Source organism: Telopea speciosissima, chromosome 3, assembly GCF_018873765.1.
Source record: "Telopea speciosissima isolate NSW1024214 ecotype Mountain lineage chromosome 3, Tspe_v1, whole genome shotgun sequence".
NCBI lineage: Eukaryota > Viridiplantae > Streptophyta > Magnoliopsida > Proteales > Proteaceae > Telopea > Telopea speciosissima.
This window is the reverse complement of record NC_057918.1, coordinates 19563825-19580678: the sequence shown is the minus strand read 5'-3', so window position 1 is coordinate 19580678 and position 16854 is coordinate 19563825. Positions and strand designations below refer to the sequence as shown.

The window sequence follows — 16854 nt, the reverse complement described above, 5'->3', positions numbered from 1 at the left end:
AAGATACCTTTTTGGTGGAGAAATTAACTGCTGTTGGGTTTTAAAAGGGGATGGGTTATACTTTCTCACTTTTGTGATGAGTGGGAAGAGGCATGGTTTTAGTGTTGCAAGTGACTCCTGCACCTTTTCTTTGTTCCTTGTTTGCTTGCTTTCTTTCTCTATATCCTTGTGCCTCTTTTCTAATAAAACCTTTGCTGCTTCTCAAAAAAGAACAAAAAGGGTTGTCAAATATTTAATGCCAAGAATATTATGGTAATATTTCCCTTTGTTTCAATATATCAACCTTCAGTGCAGGAAGTATTGGAAGAAGCTACAGAGGAGAGTTTCAACGGTGGCAACTATTCCCCACTATAATTGAAAATAAACCAGTTTTAGCAAATCAATTTTCTGTAAGTTTGATGTTTATGATTTGAAGAACACAGTTAGAAAATTTTCCCTTTAGATAACTGCTTGATTTGTCTGCTGGAGAACACCAAATTGAATTTATGCAATCAGCTGACAATTCAAATTATAATTTGATTAACATCATCTTAAATGAATTTTCAATTTTTCAGTCATTCTGTTTTCATGTTTTACGCTTTAAAATTCACCCTTATTTTTCTCCTCGGTTCTATATTGTATGGAAATAGGCTTGTTGAATAGTTTTTTATTCAGTCTTTTCTTTTTTACCATTAATGTAGAAATAACTCTTTTTGTATTCTTTTCAATTGTCTTGAATTATCTAGTTTGTCTGTTGGCAATGAAGCATCTCTAGGTTATGATTTCATTGAAAATTATGTCAGTTTGAGATCTTTAAAGACATATTTGCGTACACTTCTTTGTTATATTAAACAAAATTATTTATCTTTACCATTAACAAAAATAAAATAATTGTAGAAAACCTAGGACCTGTAACCAGTAACTTGAGAGAGAAGAGAAGATGGAAGAAGAATTAATTGTAATGCTTGAGTTTATTAATTGATAGGTAAGTCCCTCTATTTATAATAGAGGGAAAATTACAAATAGACTAAATTGGGCGATGTGGGACTAAAGCCCACATAGCCAACATAAACTTAATAATATAAGAAGAATAAACTACCCTCAAAAAGACCGGAATACCCCCACGATATTCTGGAGTACATATTCCAACAGTCCCCCTCAAGCTGGATTATACAAATAAGAGAAGAAGGAATAATCCAGCTTGAACTAAATAAAAAAAGAACTCCATAATAATGCTAAGACTCCCCCTCAAGTTGGCGCATACAAGGTACTAATGCCCAACTTCAACAAAATGAGAAAAACTAAGTTGCAGCAGAATCCAGCTTGACATATGAATGCATCTCCCAAATAAACCTTCAAGAACTTGAAAAAATAGATCTTCAAAACTTGGACAGACATGATCAGCAAACCGGGATTGGAATGTCTTCCAAAAAAGGCAGCTTTCAACGATCTTCAATAGCTATCCAGTGATGAATCTCAGTTGTCATAGTGACTTAGAATCTTGAAGTGAAATAACTAGAGCAACACGCAATGAAAACAAATCGAATCGAGCGTGAAAAAATACTGCATCAACCCAACGAAAGTCCTCAAATAGGCAACAACCAAATATCTTCAATACTCTTTAATACTTTAATCTCCCCCTTACGGCAAACTCAACCCAATAACAAAGTAGATACCCATTGGCAGTGGTGAAAACTTTGATCTTCTATGCTTTGCACCAAGTGTTCCTGCAAGTTCTGCTTCTACAATGTCTTGCGGTGTTTACTGTACATAATCCCCCCCCCTCACGTGTAGTACACGTGGACATAACAGAGATAATGTAAAAGATAGGGCAAAAACATAATATTCCAGAATTTTCTAAAAGTGCTACGGGTAATTAAAAAGGAAGGAATGGTAAAATTATAATTTACCAGAAGTTTCCAAAGGTGTTATGGGTAAATACCAAAGGTATGGGATATGAAGGGAATTATTGAAATGGAATGGAGTTGGAAAAAGGATGGCATGGCTGTAATTTGATGGAAATCCACTTTGAAACACAATCCAAGCCAAAGGGCAAATTGGTAATAAACCATAATTTTCAAGGGTCAATTGGGTAGGCAAATAGGGGAATGGATGAAAAAGTAATGGCAGTTCCGTAAATAATCAGAATTTTGCAAGGGCTTTTTGGTAAACAAAAAGCAATGGGATGCAATGAGTAAAATAACCAAAATTTGGTGAATGACTATGGAGGGTGGCAATTTGGTAAATAACCAAAATTTTCAAGGGGTTATTGGAAAATAATGAAGCAAGGGAACAGATTTGGAAAATAATTTAATTCCCTAGTAGAAAGGGTAAACTAGGAAAGGAATGTAAAAAATGGATAAAAGAGAATAAGAGACAAAGACAAGGGTATTATTGGAACTCATAAAATAAGGTTTTAAAGAAATCAACTTACGAAGGTTGTCTTCAACCTTACGACAGAGAAACCAGGGAGATTGAAACCTTCACGCAACCACGGTTTCAAGCTCAGGACGAAACCAGCAAAGGCGTAAAAAAGGATCTGCCCAAATCAATAACCTCGAGACCCCATTGTCACCTTCACGAAACTAGGGGCGGTAGTCGTGGATGCAGCGGCAACCCAGCAAAATCTCGCAAGGAAGAGAAGTAGTCCAAAGGGAAGAGGAAAACCACAGCTGCTGCAAACACCATACAACCAGAGCACTAAACACCGCAACCAGCCTAGCAGGAAACTAGTTAGTCTTATTCTCAACCACGTCTTCAATCCTAGCAGTAATCAATCCAAACCAGATCGGGGAACCGCCAGCAAACGAAGAACTTTCAGCAATCGAACAAGATCAACCGAGAGCAACCACAACATCAAATCGGTTCAGCAACAAACACAATTTAATTCCACAAACAAACCTTCGGTAGCAATCGAAGTAAACAACAGCAGCTTCAATTGATGAATCGATCCAAATAAAATTTCCCACAGCAATAATCAACCCTGGAAACCAGAAATCGAAGAACAACTTCTTCTCTGTTCACTTGCTTCTCATGAGGAGAGGATCTAGTCGAACCAAGAAACCTTCTTCTTCGAACCGACGGTACGGTAAAGTAGGGAAGAGTTGGGGAAGCAGCAAAAACTAAAGTTCCAACAGATCAATTCAGCAAATCGATGTCTGTTAAACCCCTGCAAGATGGAGAAGAAAAAAAAACCTGCAACTGAATCTGGTGGTAGCAGTGGTATCGTAGTAGCGGCAGTGTATCATATACCCAACAAGGAATAAAACTCCTCGAATAAAAACAGCGGCAAACAAGAACCAGATCTAAAACTGGCCAGGAAAAAGAGTTGTTCCCAATAATAACCTTGATCAATCTCCAAGGAATCTTCAAACAGAACAGCAATCGATTCCAAAAACACACTGCAGAAAATAGATCTCCAAAAAAGGCAAATCAGAACCTGAGCAAATCAAATCAGCAACTCAATGTACGAAACCCTAGTTCTTCTTCTTCTTCTTCGATGAACTAGGGTTTCTTTCTAAAAACAAGAAACCCTAAACGACTCTCAAAACGGCAATCTTGGAGAGAATCAGTCACTAGTTGCCTAGCTCTGATACCATGTAGAAAACCTAGGACCTGTAACCAGTAACTTGAGAGAGAAGAGAAGATGGAAGAAGAATTGATTGTAATGCTTGAGTTTATTAATTGATAGGCAAGCCCCTCTATTTATAATAGAGGGGAAATTACAAATAGACTAAACTAGGCGATGTGGGACTAAAGCCCACATAGCCGACATAAACTTAATAATATAAGAAGAATAAAACTACCCCCAAAAAGACCAGAATACCCCCACGGTATTCTGGAGTACATATTCCAACAATAATTATGGTCGTAACTGACCTTTTTATATTTATGGGTGCTGCGTCGTTTTTATCACTAATGCAAATCCAAATCAACTATTAGATGATGTTGTTTAAAGAAGAAAATGAGTCCATTTAAAGAGTCTGAAGTAACTCAGAAAGTCAACTAGAAGATCTTCAAATGACCCATAGTTAATCAGTTATATATTTATTTAATGTTTCCAATCATAATGGGATTTCTTGAAAGGCCTAAGGTTTCAACTACACCACTAAATTTCATGCAGATGGGACTCTGTGATGCAGGTTGGGAAATATGTCAGTTTCTAGTTTAGTTAATATTCGACCTTTGAACAACAGTTAATTTTGATTGATTGCCCTAAGAACGCCCAGGTTACAGGCTTTGTGACTTTTACTGTCTATTGTTTCTGATTTAAGTCTCAGTAATTTTAGTTTATTCTAGGTGAGTTTGGCATATTTCTTTATTTCCTTATGTATTTTTTTTAACAGTCAAAGTTTGCGTAGTAGAGAATCAATCAATTTTCTGTTCAGAATGTTGATAAAGTTGCTTTAGAATTACAAAATGGATTTGTTTTATTTACAGATGTATGAATCATAGTAGGTAAAACTGAAAAAGAATCCACATTGCCACCACATCACACTGCAACTTAAAAATATTTGTTCCCAATTGAAAAATATTTAGTGGTAGGTACCTCATTGCCTTTCTTAAATCAGGTTATCTTGTAGGGATACGGAATTTGCTCTTCTTTCAAGTTCAGCTTCTTCACTACATCTAAGGAAATAAGATTTTCACTTCCGCCACTGTCTATAACAATCTTGTAAATTTTGCTTCGCATAGGACACGTAATTTGGAACAAATTTGAATGAAGTCAATCATCAGAATTTTCACACCTGGGAGCCATAAGGCTTTTACACCTCACCAGAGTCACTTCCACTTCCCCATGCATGACCCTTCAGATTCATTCTTTCATCACCTCCACCACCGCTGTCACCATCATAAGTTGGCTCACCTCTATCATCCGCCTTCATGAGCAACTACTTCCCCTCTCACTGTCCTTGGTTTCTTCTGCAGTTCAAACTTTGAAGAACTTTGTCCCAACTCCCAATACTTGAAACACTTGTGCCCTTTTCTATAGCTACTTCCTTAACCTCTATTATTGGTGTCAGAGGCTGTAGGTTGTGATGAAAGCTGACTGGCTGAGTTTAAGTATTTTGTTGATTTTCTATGGAGATTCTTTTGGATTCTGGCTCAAACTCGAACCTGTTCTCTAAAATTCTGACTATAAACCTTACCACTACCTCTTGTTTGTTGTGTATCCATTGCTAGAGCCTTCTGGTATGCATCATGAATGGACTGTCACAGACCTCTCAAGTCTCAAGTACCTTCAATTTGCTGCTATCTACTCTCTTATCACATCACTGCGGAAGTTGATGAAACTCTTTGGTATACTCATTAGTCATGAAGTTTCCTTTTTGTAAATTATGCAGGCGCTATTATATGATTTGAACATGGTTGATAGGAAGACATTCCTGTTCAACTTGTCTTTCTTCTTCTCCTTGTTTATCACCTTCCCTCTTCTCTGTTCCCACCAGGCCGAAGCACCTCCCTCCCTTCCATGTAGTTTTTCAGCCGTGACCCTCTCTTTTTGTTCTGGGATGTCCTTCAAGTATATAATCCTCTCAACTGCAACCATCCAGTAATTCTTTAACTTCGAATTGACCATATAATTCTAGCATTTCATTTTTAAGCATCCGCTGCATTTGCCTTCTCAGTTTTCAGCACTCTCAGCCCTTCTCTGTGATCTGTCATCATCCTGCTGGATTTCATGGGCAATAAAACAGCCACGGCCTCTCCGTTGGGCCATGTTGATACCCCTGGATGAAATCTCTAAGCTCTATACCAACTGATGCAGTGCAGTGGCAGTAGAAGAGAAGTAACAAGGAAAACTCGAGAAATTACTGATCTTAGATTTTCAAGCAAGAAACGGTAATGATGCAAATGGGAGAATGTAATACATATAAGAGAATGGATTAAGAGAAAAGCTCAATCAAATCCCACTCGCACTCAACTCGAAACCTTATGGAAGGAGGAAAGATAAAGAGAGAAACACTTCTCAGTCTTTGGTCTTCAAAATTAGAATCACATTTAACCAAAAACCTCATAAACCTTCATTGCCTTGGATTTTATACTAAATGTGTCTAATCTCAGTCGTTAACTAATGAACAGTTGAGAGTACAAGAAATAATTCTACTTGGACCTACATAAAGCAATAAAAACATAGTATCTCATGGTCTTGAGCGGCTCATAGAACAAAAATTAATGACCCTAAACTCTAAAACCCCAATTCTCAGCCCAATTACAAATGATTCATTTAATTAAAAAGCTAAATAAATATATGAACACTATTTATGTACTGTATCAAATAGGTATTAATTTGGTCATTTTGCCCTGCTGTCACTTCTTCTTCCTTGGAGTCATTGTGTTCTGTTTTCTTGAAATAATCTTCTGAAATTTGATTTACATCACCAGTATATTTTTATCCCTTTGGATTTTTAGTTCACACCTCCAAAAAGAAAAAGGGATATTTCTCCACATAGTTTCTAAATTTTGTTGAAATCTTAAACCGTGTTTTGTTTAGATTTTCTATTATAAGAAGTGTTTTGCTTCTTTTCATGAAGACCATTCAAAGTTTTTACTACTTAAATTTAATTTTGAAAAGAAAGATGAGCTAAATGAAATCGTTGCACTCATGCTGTTGTCTTTCACTATTTTATATAGTTATATTGTTAAATAAGTTCTGCAGGCTATGGTATTTCCTAATTTCATGCTAAACATGTTTGAACACAAATGTTTTCTTCTTAAAATAATGAATTTTTTAAATAATTTATTTATGCTTTATAGTATATAGTGTTTCAGAATTTCATGCTAAACATGTCTGAGCACAGAATAACACTTTTTGTTGTAGTATTAAGAAGTGGTTCTAGCTTGCTGTTAGAGTTGGAAAAGTACCATTCATCCTGGACAACTGCCTTCTCTTAAATATCTATAACTTATTTGAATTGGATATAATTAAAAACTTCTCAGTTTGTGTGCTATTTCTTTTGTAGGTTTTTGTTTCACGCCCCAATGGGAAAAAATTTTCTTCAGTATTGTGTCCCCGGAGGTCAGAATTGCTCGAGTAAGCCAATTGTTTAATTGTCCGTAATTCAGGACTGAGGCCCCATTTTTGCTTGAAACTAATATCATGGTTTACATATCCAAGAAACTTCTATTACCCAATATAAAATAGTTATTATTTTTATTATGTATTAGGATTCTGACCAGAGTAATTCTCACAGAGGACATGTATTTGCAGAGAGAGCATCACTTCTGGGATAGGATCTTGGGATTGGAACCTGATTGGGCATAGTTCTACATATCATGCTTTGTATCCCAGGGCTTGGACTGTATACGAAGGTCATATCGGCAATCATGTGATTGACTGAATACCACTTCACTTTTGAATTATAGATTATCTTAATACTTCTTCACCTTTAGATTCTTTTGCTTATACTGGAACAGTTTTCCTGTTGCAGGTGAACCTGACCCAGAACTGAGAATAGTTTGCCGTCAGATGTCACCGTTTATTCCCCACAATTATAAACAGAGCAGTTTCCCTGTGGCAGTATTTACATTCACGGTAAGTAAGGGCCTATAAGGAACTATTTTTATTGAAATTTTGACCCTCCTTAAAAATAATTTTTGGTTATTTTTCTTCTAGCTATTCAATTCCGGGGACACTAATGCAGACATCACCTTGCTTTTCACATGGGCTGTAAGTTAATATTTGCAAATTGCCTTTCCATTTTACTTTTTAGGTGCAAGTTTGTTTGTCTTTCATTTGTACTATTGACGTTTGATGGTGCATTATTTTAATCCTACGGGACACCAACCATTTTATTTGATTTCAGTATAGTCCTGAACCTTCATTACAGAAGTTGTCGCGACTTACTATCTTTTGTTTTTATTGGCAATCGCTCAGAATTCTGTGGGTGGGGAATCTGAGTTTTCTGGAAATCACTCCAACTCGAAGATGGAGTAGGATTATTTATTTATTTATTTATTTGTAATTTTTATTTCATTTAATATATGGAACAATATTTTATTATAATGTGTGGATAGTTTAATAAATTCCATATTTGACATAGAAGTTCATGACTTATACTAGGGTGAAGGATGGTGTGCATGGAGTACTTCTACACCACAGGCAAGTCTATTTCGTTGATGGGGAGAAAATCCCTTCCAGCTTCAAGGTTTAATCATTCTATTTGTTTAAAGTTTCCTTTCCCATTTCTAATACAGTTCATAAACACGTCCAGGACTGCAAATGGACAATCACCAGTAACATTTGCCATAGCAGCACAAGAGAAAGCTGATGTTCGGGTCTCTGCATGTCCCCATTTCATTATATCTGGAAATTCCCCAGGAATAACAGCAAAAGACATGTGGCAAGAAATTAAAGAGGTGGGGTGGTGACGATGGTTTACTTCTTTTTTTTTGTATAAATACTCTCTTTTCCTTTTCCTTCCTAGCTCACTTAATTCCTTCTCACGTTGTGACATTTAGAACTTTAGTCCACCATGGTCTGGCTGGAATAATGTAAATTTTATACCTTGGTCTGGAAATATTTAATCATTTAGTGCACGAGCTTCGTTGCAACGGTTAAGTTGCGCTATTGCAACCATCAGGTTGCAGGTTCGAAACATAGAAACAGCCTCTATGTGAAGCGGGGGTAAGGCTGCGTACATTTGCTCCACCCCCCAAGACCCTGCAGTAGCGGGAGCCTCATGCAATGGGGGACGCGCTTTATTTTATTACTGATGGTATGTTGATTTTAAGTTTGAAAACATTCATGTACAAATTTGTTTCACAGTTCAATTCTGCTAAAATTGGCAAATTACTAGGATTCTACTAAATTGCTGATATCCTGAATTATTAGGTCTTTTCCCTCATGTTTCTCAATAGTGGTTGATTCCCAACCTTGGTTGCGAAAATCCCAACTTCGGAAATTCTCTATGGTCTATATTAGTTTGAAGGTTGTAACTATCGTAGATTAAGTTGAAGTCTGATTAAAATTTGATGTTCAATTCTCAGCTATTTCTCCAGAATCTATTTCATTTCCACTTATTTAACAAGATCAAGGATGGCCAAATTATAGGTTGTTGTGTGTCTCTATTCTGCCACAATTCTTACTTAAACTCTATTTTTATGGAAAAGGGCCATATGTATATACCATATGCTCCATTCAGAATGACTGATGTCAGGTCACCAATGCACATATGCACTTTCATCATGTTCATTTATCTCATTATCATCTGAGGTACTGATATTTTAATTTTATTCTAACAGCGTGGTTCTTTTGACCACCTTGATTCTGATGAAAAACCAGTGCCTACAGAACCTGGATCATCTATCGGTGCAGCCATAGCAGCTTCTCTGACTATTGCATCTCACAGTGTTGGCACTGTTACATTCTCAATGGCATGGGCCTGCCCGGAAGTAAAGTTTTATAGTGGGAAGACTTATCACAGGTGGGGGTAGGGGAACCCTGGAATAAGCAACTTCTTAAGAAACCATCATGCATATTAGTGACAAACTTTACTTGCAGGCGCTACACAAAATTTTATGGCATACATGAGGATGCAGCAGCAAAAATTGCACATGATGCTATTCATGGTATGTTGCCCAATCCTTGTTTATTAGATACTAAAGTCAGAATGATTGCAGAAAATGATGTAGTGATGTTCAATTTATTCTCTGAACTTGTTTGCATGTTACTAAATGAACTGTTTACTTAGGCTTCACTTAGATAAATATGAATTATTTAGCCTTGAGGTCCAAATTTTCATTCCATTTACTTTTAAAAATAGAGCATGGCCATTGGGAGTCCCAGATAGAAACATGGCAGAGACCTATTCTTGGAGACAGAAGAGTTCCTGAATGGTGAGCTTGAAAGAACTTCATGCTTAATATGATTTCAACTATTCCTTTTATTGGAAGAATTTGAATTTTCTGAAGGTTGTGTACAGGTACCCTATCACTCTCTTCAATGAGCTCTACTACCTTAATGCAGGGGGAACGATTTGGACAGGTAATTAGGGTGCCAATAATCTAAATTTAAAGCACTCTTCTTCACCTATTTAATCTAAGTTGAAATATTCCCTTTCGCAGATGGATCACCTCCAATGCAAAGTTTAGTAACCATTGGAGAAACAAAATATTCTCTCGAGAAATCTAGATCAGACTTCACAAATAAGATTGATACTAACCACCCAAATGATACTGCCGTGGATATTCTCGAAAGGATGGCATCGATACTTGGGCAAATACACAGTCCAGTCTTAACAAATTCTTCTTTTGGAACATATTTGCTTCAAAAGGGTGAAGAAAATATAGGTCAACTACTCTATTTTGAAGGGAATGAGTATCAGATGTATAACACATATGATGTACATTTCTACTCGTCTTTTGCATTAATTATGCTGTTTCCAAAACTTGAACTCAGCCTCCAGAGAGATTTCGCAGCTGCAGTAATGATGCATGATCCTAGTAAGATAAAATTATTATCTGATGGTAATTTGGTCCCAAGAAAGGTCCTCGGTGCTGTTCCTCATGATCTTGGAAGGAATGACCCATGGTTTGAAGTAAATGCTTATACCCTTTACGACACAAATAGATGGAAAGACTTGAATTCTAAATTTGTTCTCCAAGTTTACAGGGATGTGGTTGCTACGGGTGATAAGTTATTTGCAAAAGCTGTTTGGCCCTCCGTCTATATGGCAATGGCTTATATGGACCAGTTTGATAAGGATGGGGATGGGATGATTGAGAATGAAGGCTTTCCTGACCAGACTTATGATGCATGGTCAGTTAGTGGTGTGAGTGCCTATACTGGTGGACTTTGGGTGGCAGCCTTGCAGGCTGCTTCAGCCTTGGCACATGAAGTTGGTGACACTGCTTCTCAAGATTATTTCTGGCATAAGTTCAAGAGAGCTAAGGCTGTATATGAGAAATTATGGAATGGTTCTTACTTTAATTATGATGATAGTTGTGGTAGTTCAAGTGCATCTATTCAGGCTGATCAGTTGGCTGGGCAATGGTGCGTTTCATGGAAGTTATTTTTCTTGTTAACCTGCACTAACAAGAATGGGTTAGCTGTTTGAAAAAGAAAATTATTATTGTATTTACCGTGATTAATTTTTGGAAAACTTACCTGATTAAGCAAAATGTTTCCAAGATTTACTAAAATGGGCAGCCTATTTGACTACTTACCAAACTATGCACTTTGGAGAGCCAATTTACCAAAATACACAATACTATGCTGGCCCTATGGTCTTTGTATTTGATTATGTTTCATTCTCATCTTGCTGTCTTTTATGGAGGGAACCCAATACACCTCCAAAAAAGAGAGTCTATATACAATAACCATCATTCTGGCCTCACATTGCGTACTTTTGTAATTGCATGCTTCAAAGTGCATAGTTTTGTAAGTGTCAAATTGCTTTTCATTTCCATAAGTTTGGGAGCTTGCTTAATCAGGAAATTTTCCCTTAATTTTTTAAATTATCTTTTGTAAAATGTTGGGCAATTCATTAAATTTAAATCAGTTTATGAGATTCTAATCAAGTTTACAAGGGGGAGAGGTATTCTAGTTGGGTTGCATTTTATTCATTAGGTTACATCTCCTACTTCCGGCACATAGAGAGATGATGTGGCCCATCAGGTATACTTTTCCTTTGTGTAATTAGACCTGCCACTTGAAATTCTTGTATAAGATTTTATTTTTCCACGCGGCATACTTTTGGGCCAAAAATTGATCCTACAAATAAGGAGTTAAGTTCCTAACATTTGGATCACTTATATAATATATACACAATACTGAAACTTTCTTTTTTCGTGGATCACCTAGATCTCTTTCCTAGCTGACCTCTCCTATTTACAGTATTGATTCCAGAGAAACCATGAAGAAAAATTGAAATTCAATTTTCATGGTAGCTACCCTTTTGCAAAAAGTTCTCAAAGAATGACAATGATGATTTTTCGCAAAATTTGTGTGTTTTCCCCATTATATACTTATGAGCTTATTGATGAACCCTTTTGTAGGTATGCTCGGGCGTGTGGTCTTTCAACAATTGTTGACCATGACAAAGCAAAAAGTGCACTTGAGAAGGTTTACCATTTCAATGTCTTAAAGGTGAAGGGTGGCAAGCGGGGGGCAGTGAATGGGATGCGACCAGATGGAACAGTTGATATGTCAGCATTGCAGTCAAGAGAAATATGGTCTGGTGTCACATATTCTGTTGCTGCATCTATGATTCATGAAGGCATGGTTGAAATGGCATTTAACACTGCATTTGGAGTCCATGAAACTGTCTGGTCCCAAGAAGGGCTTGGGTGAGTTAGCTCTTTATTTCTCCTTTCCTTAATGTTTGTGTTGTTTAGGAAACTGGACTAGCTACTGTGTTACTAATTAAATGATTTGCATTGATGAGAAACTAATACAAAGTCCTTGCAATGTTTTTGTAATTGGTTGGCAAATAGACAACCAAGAATGTCCTACCAGGAGACCTAATCTTGTAACAGATGTGCATCTGTATCACGGTTAATGACTAGATCTGTTACTTTTTTGTTCTAATCCTATGTGGCATGTTTGTTATTTTCATGAACCAACTACAGTATCTTCCTGGCCAAAGTGTCTTTTAAAGAAAATTTTTCATTACAATACCTTCATGTTGAAAAATAGCTAATTGAATAAATAATATCTATGTGACTTCAGATCATTTGTAAATTCTTAAACTTTTGTATTTATTCATACAATGTGGCCTCTAATCCAAATGTATTAAGTAAGCTATCAATATTGTCAATGTTCTAACTTTTCCAGTTTCAAAGTTCAGGCTTAGAGACAAAACATGATTTACATCCTCACATTATTGTTCAAAATTCCACTTTACAATTGGAATCTATTAGATGTGTTTCAATGGGTGCTTTTTTTGACATACCTGTTATCTCTTTTTGTTTAGTTTCTCCTCTCAGTTCATGTTAATAGGTTCTTTGAAGTGTCAAGGTAGTTTATATGGTGGCAATTTCCTGTCTGGCATTTTTGCACACTATAATTATGGATGTATGCTGATGGAAAGAAATTTTCACTATTGAAGATTGAAGATAGTGAATGTCATTTATTATAGTTACTTCTTAACTTTTGGCATTCATATAAGCATTTGAGACTTATATTTTCTGATTAGGAGATATCCTACAACAAAGTTCAATCTGATAAGAACTTATCTGCACCCTCTGTAGACCCTTCATTGGAATATTGGCTACTTTTTTATTTTATTTTTTAAACAAAAGAAATATTTGTGATCATTTGATCAAATTAATTTTTTCATATTGATCGCTTTTTAAATTCATATTGAAATTCTAAGTTTACTCGTGTGTATTATTATTGATGTCCATGTTTTCATCCTAGTTAACTAGTTTAATTGTTTGGTCCAATCACAGATATTCTTTTCAAACCCCAGAAGGATGGAACACCTATGACCAGTACCGATCTATGGCCTACATGCGCCCATTGGCTGTATGGGCAATGCAATGGGCCTTATCGCCACCGAAGCTCTACAAGGAAGAGAAAAAACCAGAATTGGAGGAAGTTCCATTGTTTATGCACAATGCTGGATTCTCAAAAGTTGCAGGTCTTCTCAAGTTGCCACAACTGGAGACTTCTAAAAAAGGCCTACTCCGGGTTTTTTTCGATTGGACTTGCAGGAGGATGTGGATGTAACACTATTTTAAACAAAAGCTTGTGGAAGTTTCTTGAGTTCTTCATATTTATATGGGAAAATATCATCCCCTCCCCTCTAAGGATCCTTCATATCAACCAAGTAATCAAGTTTTGAATAATGATAATGCCCTCCCTTATTTTTTCAAGATTCCATCAACCGTATCCTAACCGTTAAAAAAAGGTCATTACATGATGATGTGGCATGTACAAAATTTCTAAAACCCCAAAATACCCTTAATATAATTCTATTCCTATTTTGCCATCCCCTACTTTCGCTTTTGCTGTGTGTTTTCTCTCATTGCTTCTTTTTCCTCTGCGTTTATTCTTCTTCTTCCTCGGCCAGCACCACCGCCAGTACCACCGCAAGCACCACCACTATTCTTTTGAGGGACGAAGATTGAAGAGGTATTTATAGAGGTGAAAGGACTTCTGGAATCGTAGGAAGGAGCATTTCAAGAGGTGCGATCGAAACCGAGAGATCTGAGAAAGTAAGATGGAGCAGACTGAGATTTTGGACGAAGGATCCTCTGCCTTAGGCGACCTAACCCCTAAGATTTCATCCCCCACTACCCTTCTTGGTACAAGATTGAAACCAGAAACCAGATCTGGTTTCCCAGTCACCGTCCAGAGCTGTTTCAGCAATATCTTAATCGAGTGACATTTATAATAGTTTGGGGCTGTGCTTGGATGATCTTCGCCCGAGTGTTACGCAGTCTTACCTGAAATTTCTGGTTGAAAGGGTTCCATCCATTGAAATCTCCCATTTGAAGCAGGTCTAGTCCGCCGCAGGAAGCCCCATCGTGAGGTTGAAGACAACCTCATATATTCCAAAAGGAGTATTACGCCACAGGCCCACAGTCGCTATTCTAAGCTTCTAATCGATTCCCATCTGTATCAAAAAAAAAAAAAAAATCGATTCCCATATTTACCTAAAAAAAAACAAAAATCGATTCCCAAAACTCAGAAATCTCCCATAAGTCAAGAGAAGGACAAGGGCAATGGTTATGGGAGGAAATCGGTGAAATTGGTGCGACTGTCCTGACCCCAAAAACGCAAGAAGACATCATATTTCCACCGACGGGAGGAAGAAGAGGTTCCGTAGGTCATCTTGGCAGCCATGGACAAATCACAAGATCAGATGAACAATGATTTTTTACGGCCAAGAGAGAGAGAGAGAGAGGGTGGGAAACAGAGACACTGCACTAAGATAGGTAAACACAGGAAAAGGGGGACTGCTCAGGCTGTATTAAAAGAATTTTTTTTCAAGATCCAATCCCAAAAAAGGGAGAGAGAGAGAGACTGTACCTATAAGTCACGTCTCTGTGAGAAGATGAACAGAAGGAGGGATGATTGTCTTTATGTTTGCTAGCATAACTATCCTGTATAAACATCTGAAATCTCTCATTACCGGAGAAGATGACAGTCTCGAAGGCTACGTTTGGTAAATGCCTGAACAAAGAACGGGGGTTCTGGACTAAGAACGTTCTTTTGCGTTTTGTTTAGAACGGCGTTCTAAGACCAAAAATGACTGTTTGATAACGGTCTCAAGAACGCCGTTCAGAACGAAAATAGTGTTTGTTAAAACCTGTTTTAAACGATGTTTGATATTAATTACAATAATGCCATCCATACAAAAATAAAATAAAATGTGTCTTACATAACAAACTTAAATTAAAAATATCTTATAAAAACATATTAAAATAATTTAAAATATAAAATCCAGAACCAACCTTACCATAAATTAAAATATAGTATGTTATAGTTAATTAAAATAATTATTACAACTTTAACACCTTAAAACTTGTATTAATCTTCTTCTTTCTTCAGGTCTAGCTTGGTAAGACCTTCAAGGATGTCTTTGAACATCTTGGCTTGATTCTCTGCCGATGTAATTTCACTCTTGCAATAACCTTTCAAAAATTCCGATGAAGGCGTAACCGATTCACTCAATTCCCTGTGATGAATGGGAGCTCAACATAGTTCATGACTGATAAATACTGATCACTAAAATAAAATAGAAAATCTACATCACAAGTTCTCATCAAACCAACTTAAAAAAAATTGCAGTGTGTGGATGTTTAAATCAATGCTCAGATAGCAGTCAAATTGCACAGTACACTTGATAACCTTGAAGCAGCTAACCATCCATATTTGACCAGCTAATTTAACCAACAACATAACATGTTCACTCTTATATCTTTGGATAAGACTCTGCTACCTACAGGGTTTTCTGGCCGAATACATCTTTAGATAATGCCACCTCATTGCCAATTACATTTTCCCACATTGCCTTCTCCACCTTAACTGTGATGTTTCATGTCTTTTGAGTATAGCTGAGAATCTGGGCTTCACTACATACCCACCTGCCTACTTAGTAAAGCTGCAAAAGGGAACAACCTCTTAAGTGGAGCAAACTTTGCCTCAGCTTCCTCTGGTTATTATCACAAGATAGCACAATTATATGTATCACTTCCTTTCTTTCTCTCTCTCAATTACACATGATGGATTGATGGTATAACTAATAAATACTAAGATTTTTATAGTAATTATTTTGGATTTTACTGCTGTGTAGAATGCCATTTCATTGACTCAACAGCTCGAGTACTATAAAGAATACCAAAGAAAAGTAGAGAGGATGGCAGGGAAATCCAATGCTTCCTCTATCTCCTCACTATAACAAGTTTCTTTTCTAATTAATTACTTAATTAACAACTAAACAAAGCTTAAATATAAGTCACTTGCAACTCAGGCCAGATGGAGAGGACAGGGACTCCTAACTAAACCTGCAACTCAGGCCAGAAGACTAACGGATATGTCAAATGCATACCTAATCTAAAGCTTCAAAATATACTGATTTTTCCTTCTTCCCTAGTTGATTTCACAATCTGAAGGTATATCCCATAATACCTTGTTGTGAGACCTATGTAGGAGATAAGAAGAGGCAGAGTTGGAGAACAAATGAAGCGGAAAAGAGAAGGATTTGAGAAGAAAGGCTCAGAGATAAGATCTGTCATTGGCATTCACCTTCGGAGCACACCTTTAATGGCTCAAGGTTTGCAGACTTATACAATCTATCTAAATTGAAACACTTACAAATAAAATGCAAATCACAGAAGAAACGATCTGCAGATATAATCTACAAAAATATTTCCATTCTTTCTTAAAATAAATAATGCTAAAAATGAAAAATAAAAACACCG

The 16854-nt window shown here is 36.6% G+C and overlaps 2 protein-coding genes across 2 annotated transcripts in view; both read left to right on the top strand.

Moving 5' to 3' along the window:
• Nucleotides 1–16854, top strand: part of LOC122654330 (non-lysosomal glucosylceramidase-like) — a 57242-nt gene that overhangs the window by 5399 nt on the left and 34989 nt on the right. The gene's annotated exons all lie outside the window — the stretch shown is intronic.
• On the top strand, nucleotides 8194–13705 carry LOC122654331 (non-lysosomal glucosylceramidase-like). Its single transcript, XM_043848381.1, has 8 exons — nucleotides 8194–8340; nucleotides 9226–9407; nucleotides 9485–9552; nucleotides 9747–9819; nucleotides 9906–9967; nucleotides 10048–10975; nucleotides 11980–12270; nucleotides 13375–13705. Exons 1-8 carry the CDS (start codon nucleotides 8320–8322, stop codon nucleotides 13652–13654), a joined length of 1905 nt encoding a protein of 634 aa, XP_043704316.1. The 5' UTR covers nucleotides 8194–8319; the 3' UTR covers nucleotides 13655–13705.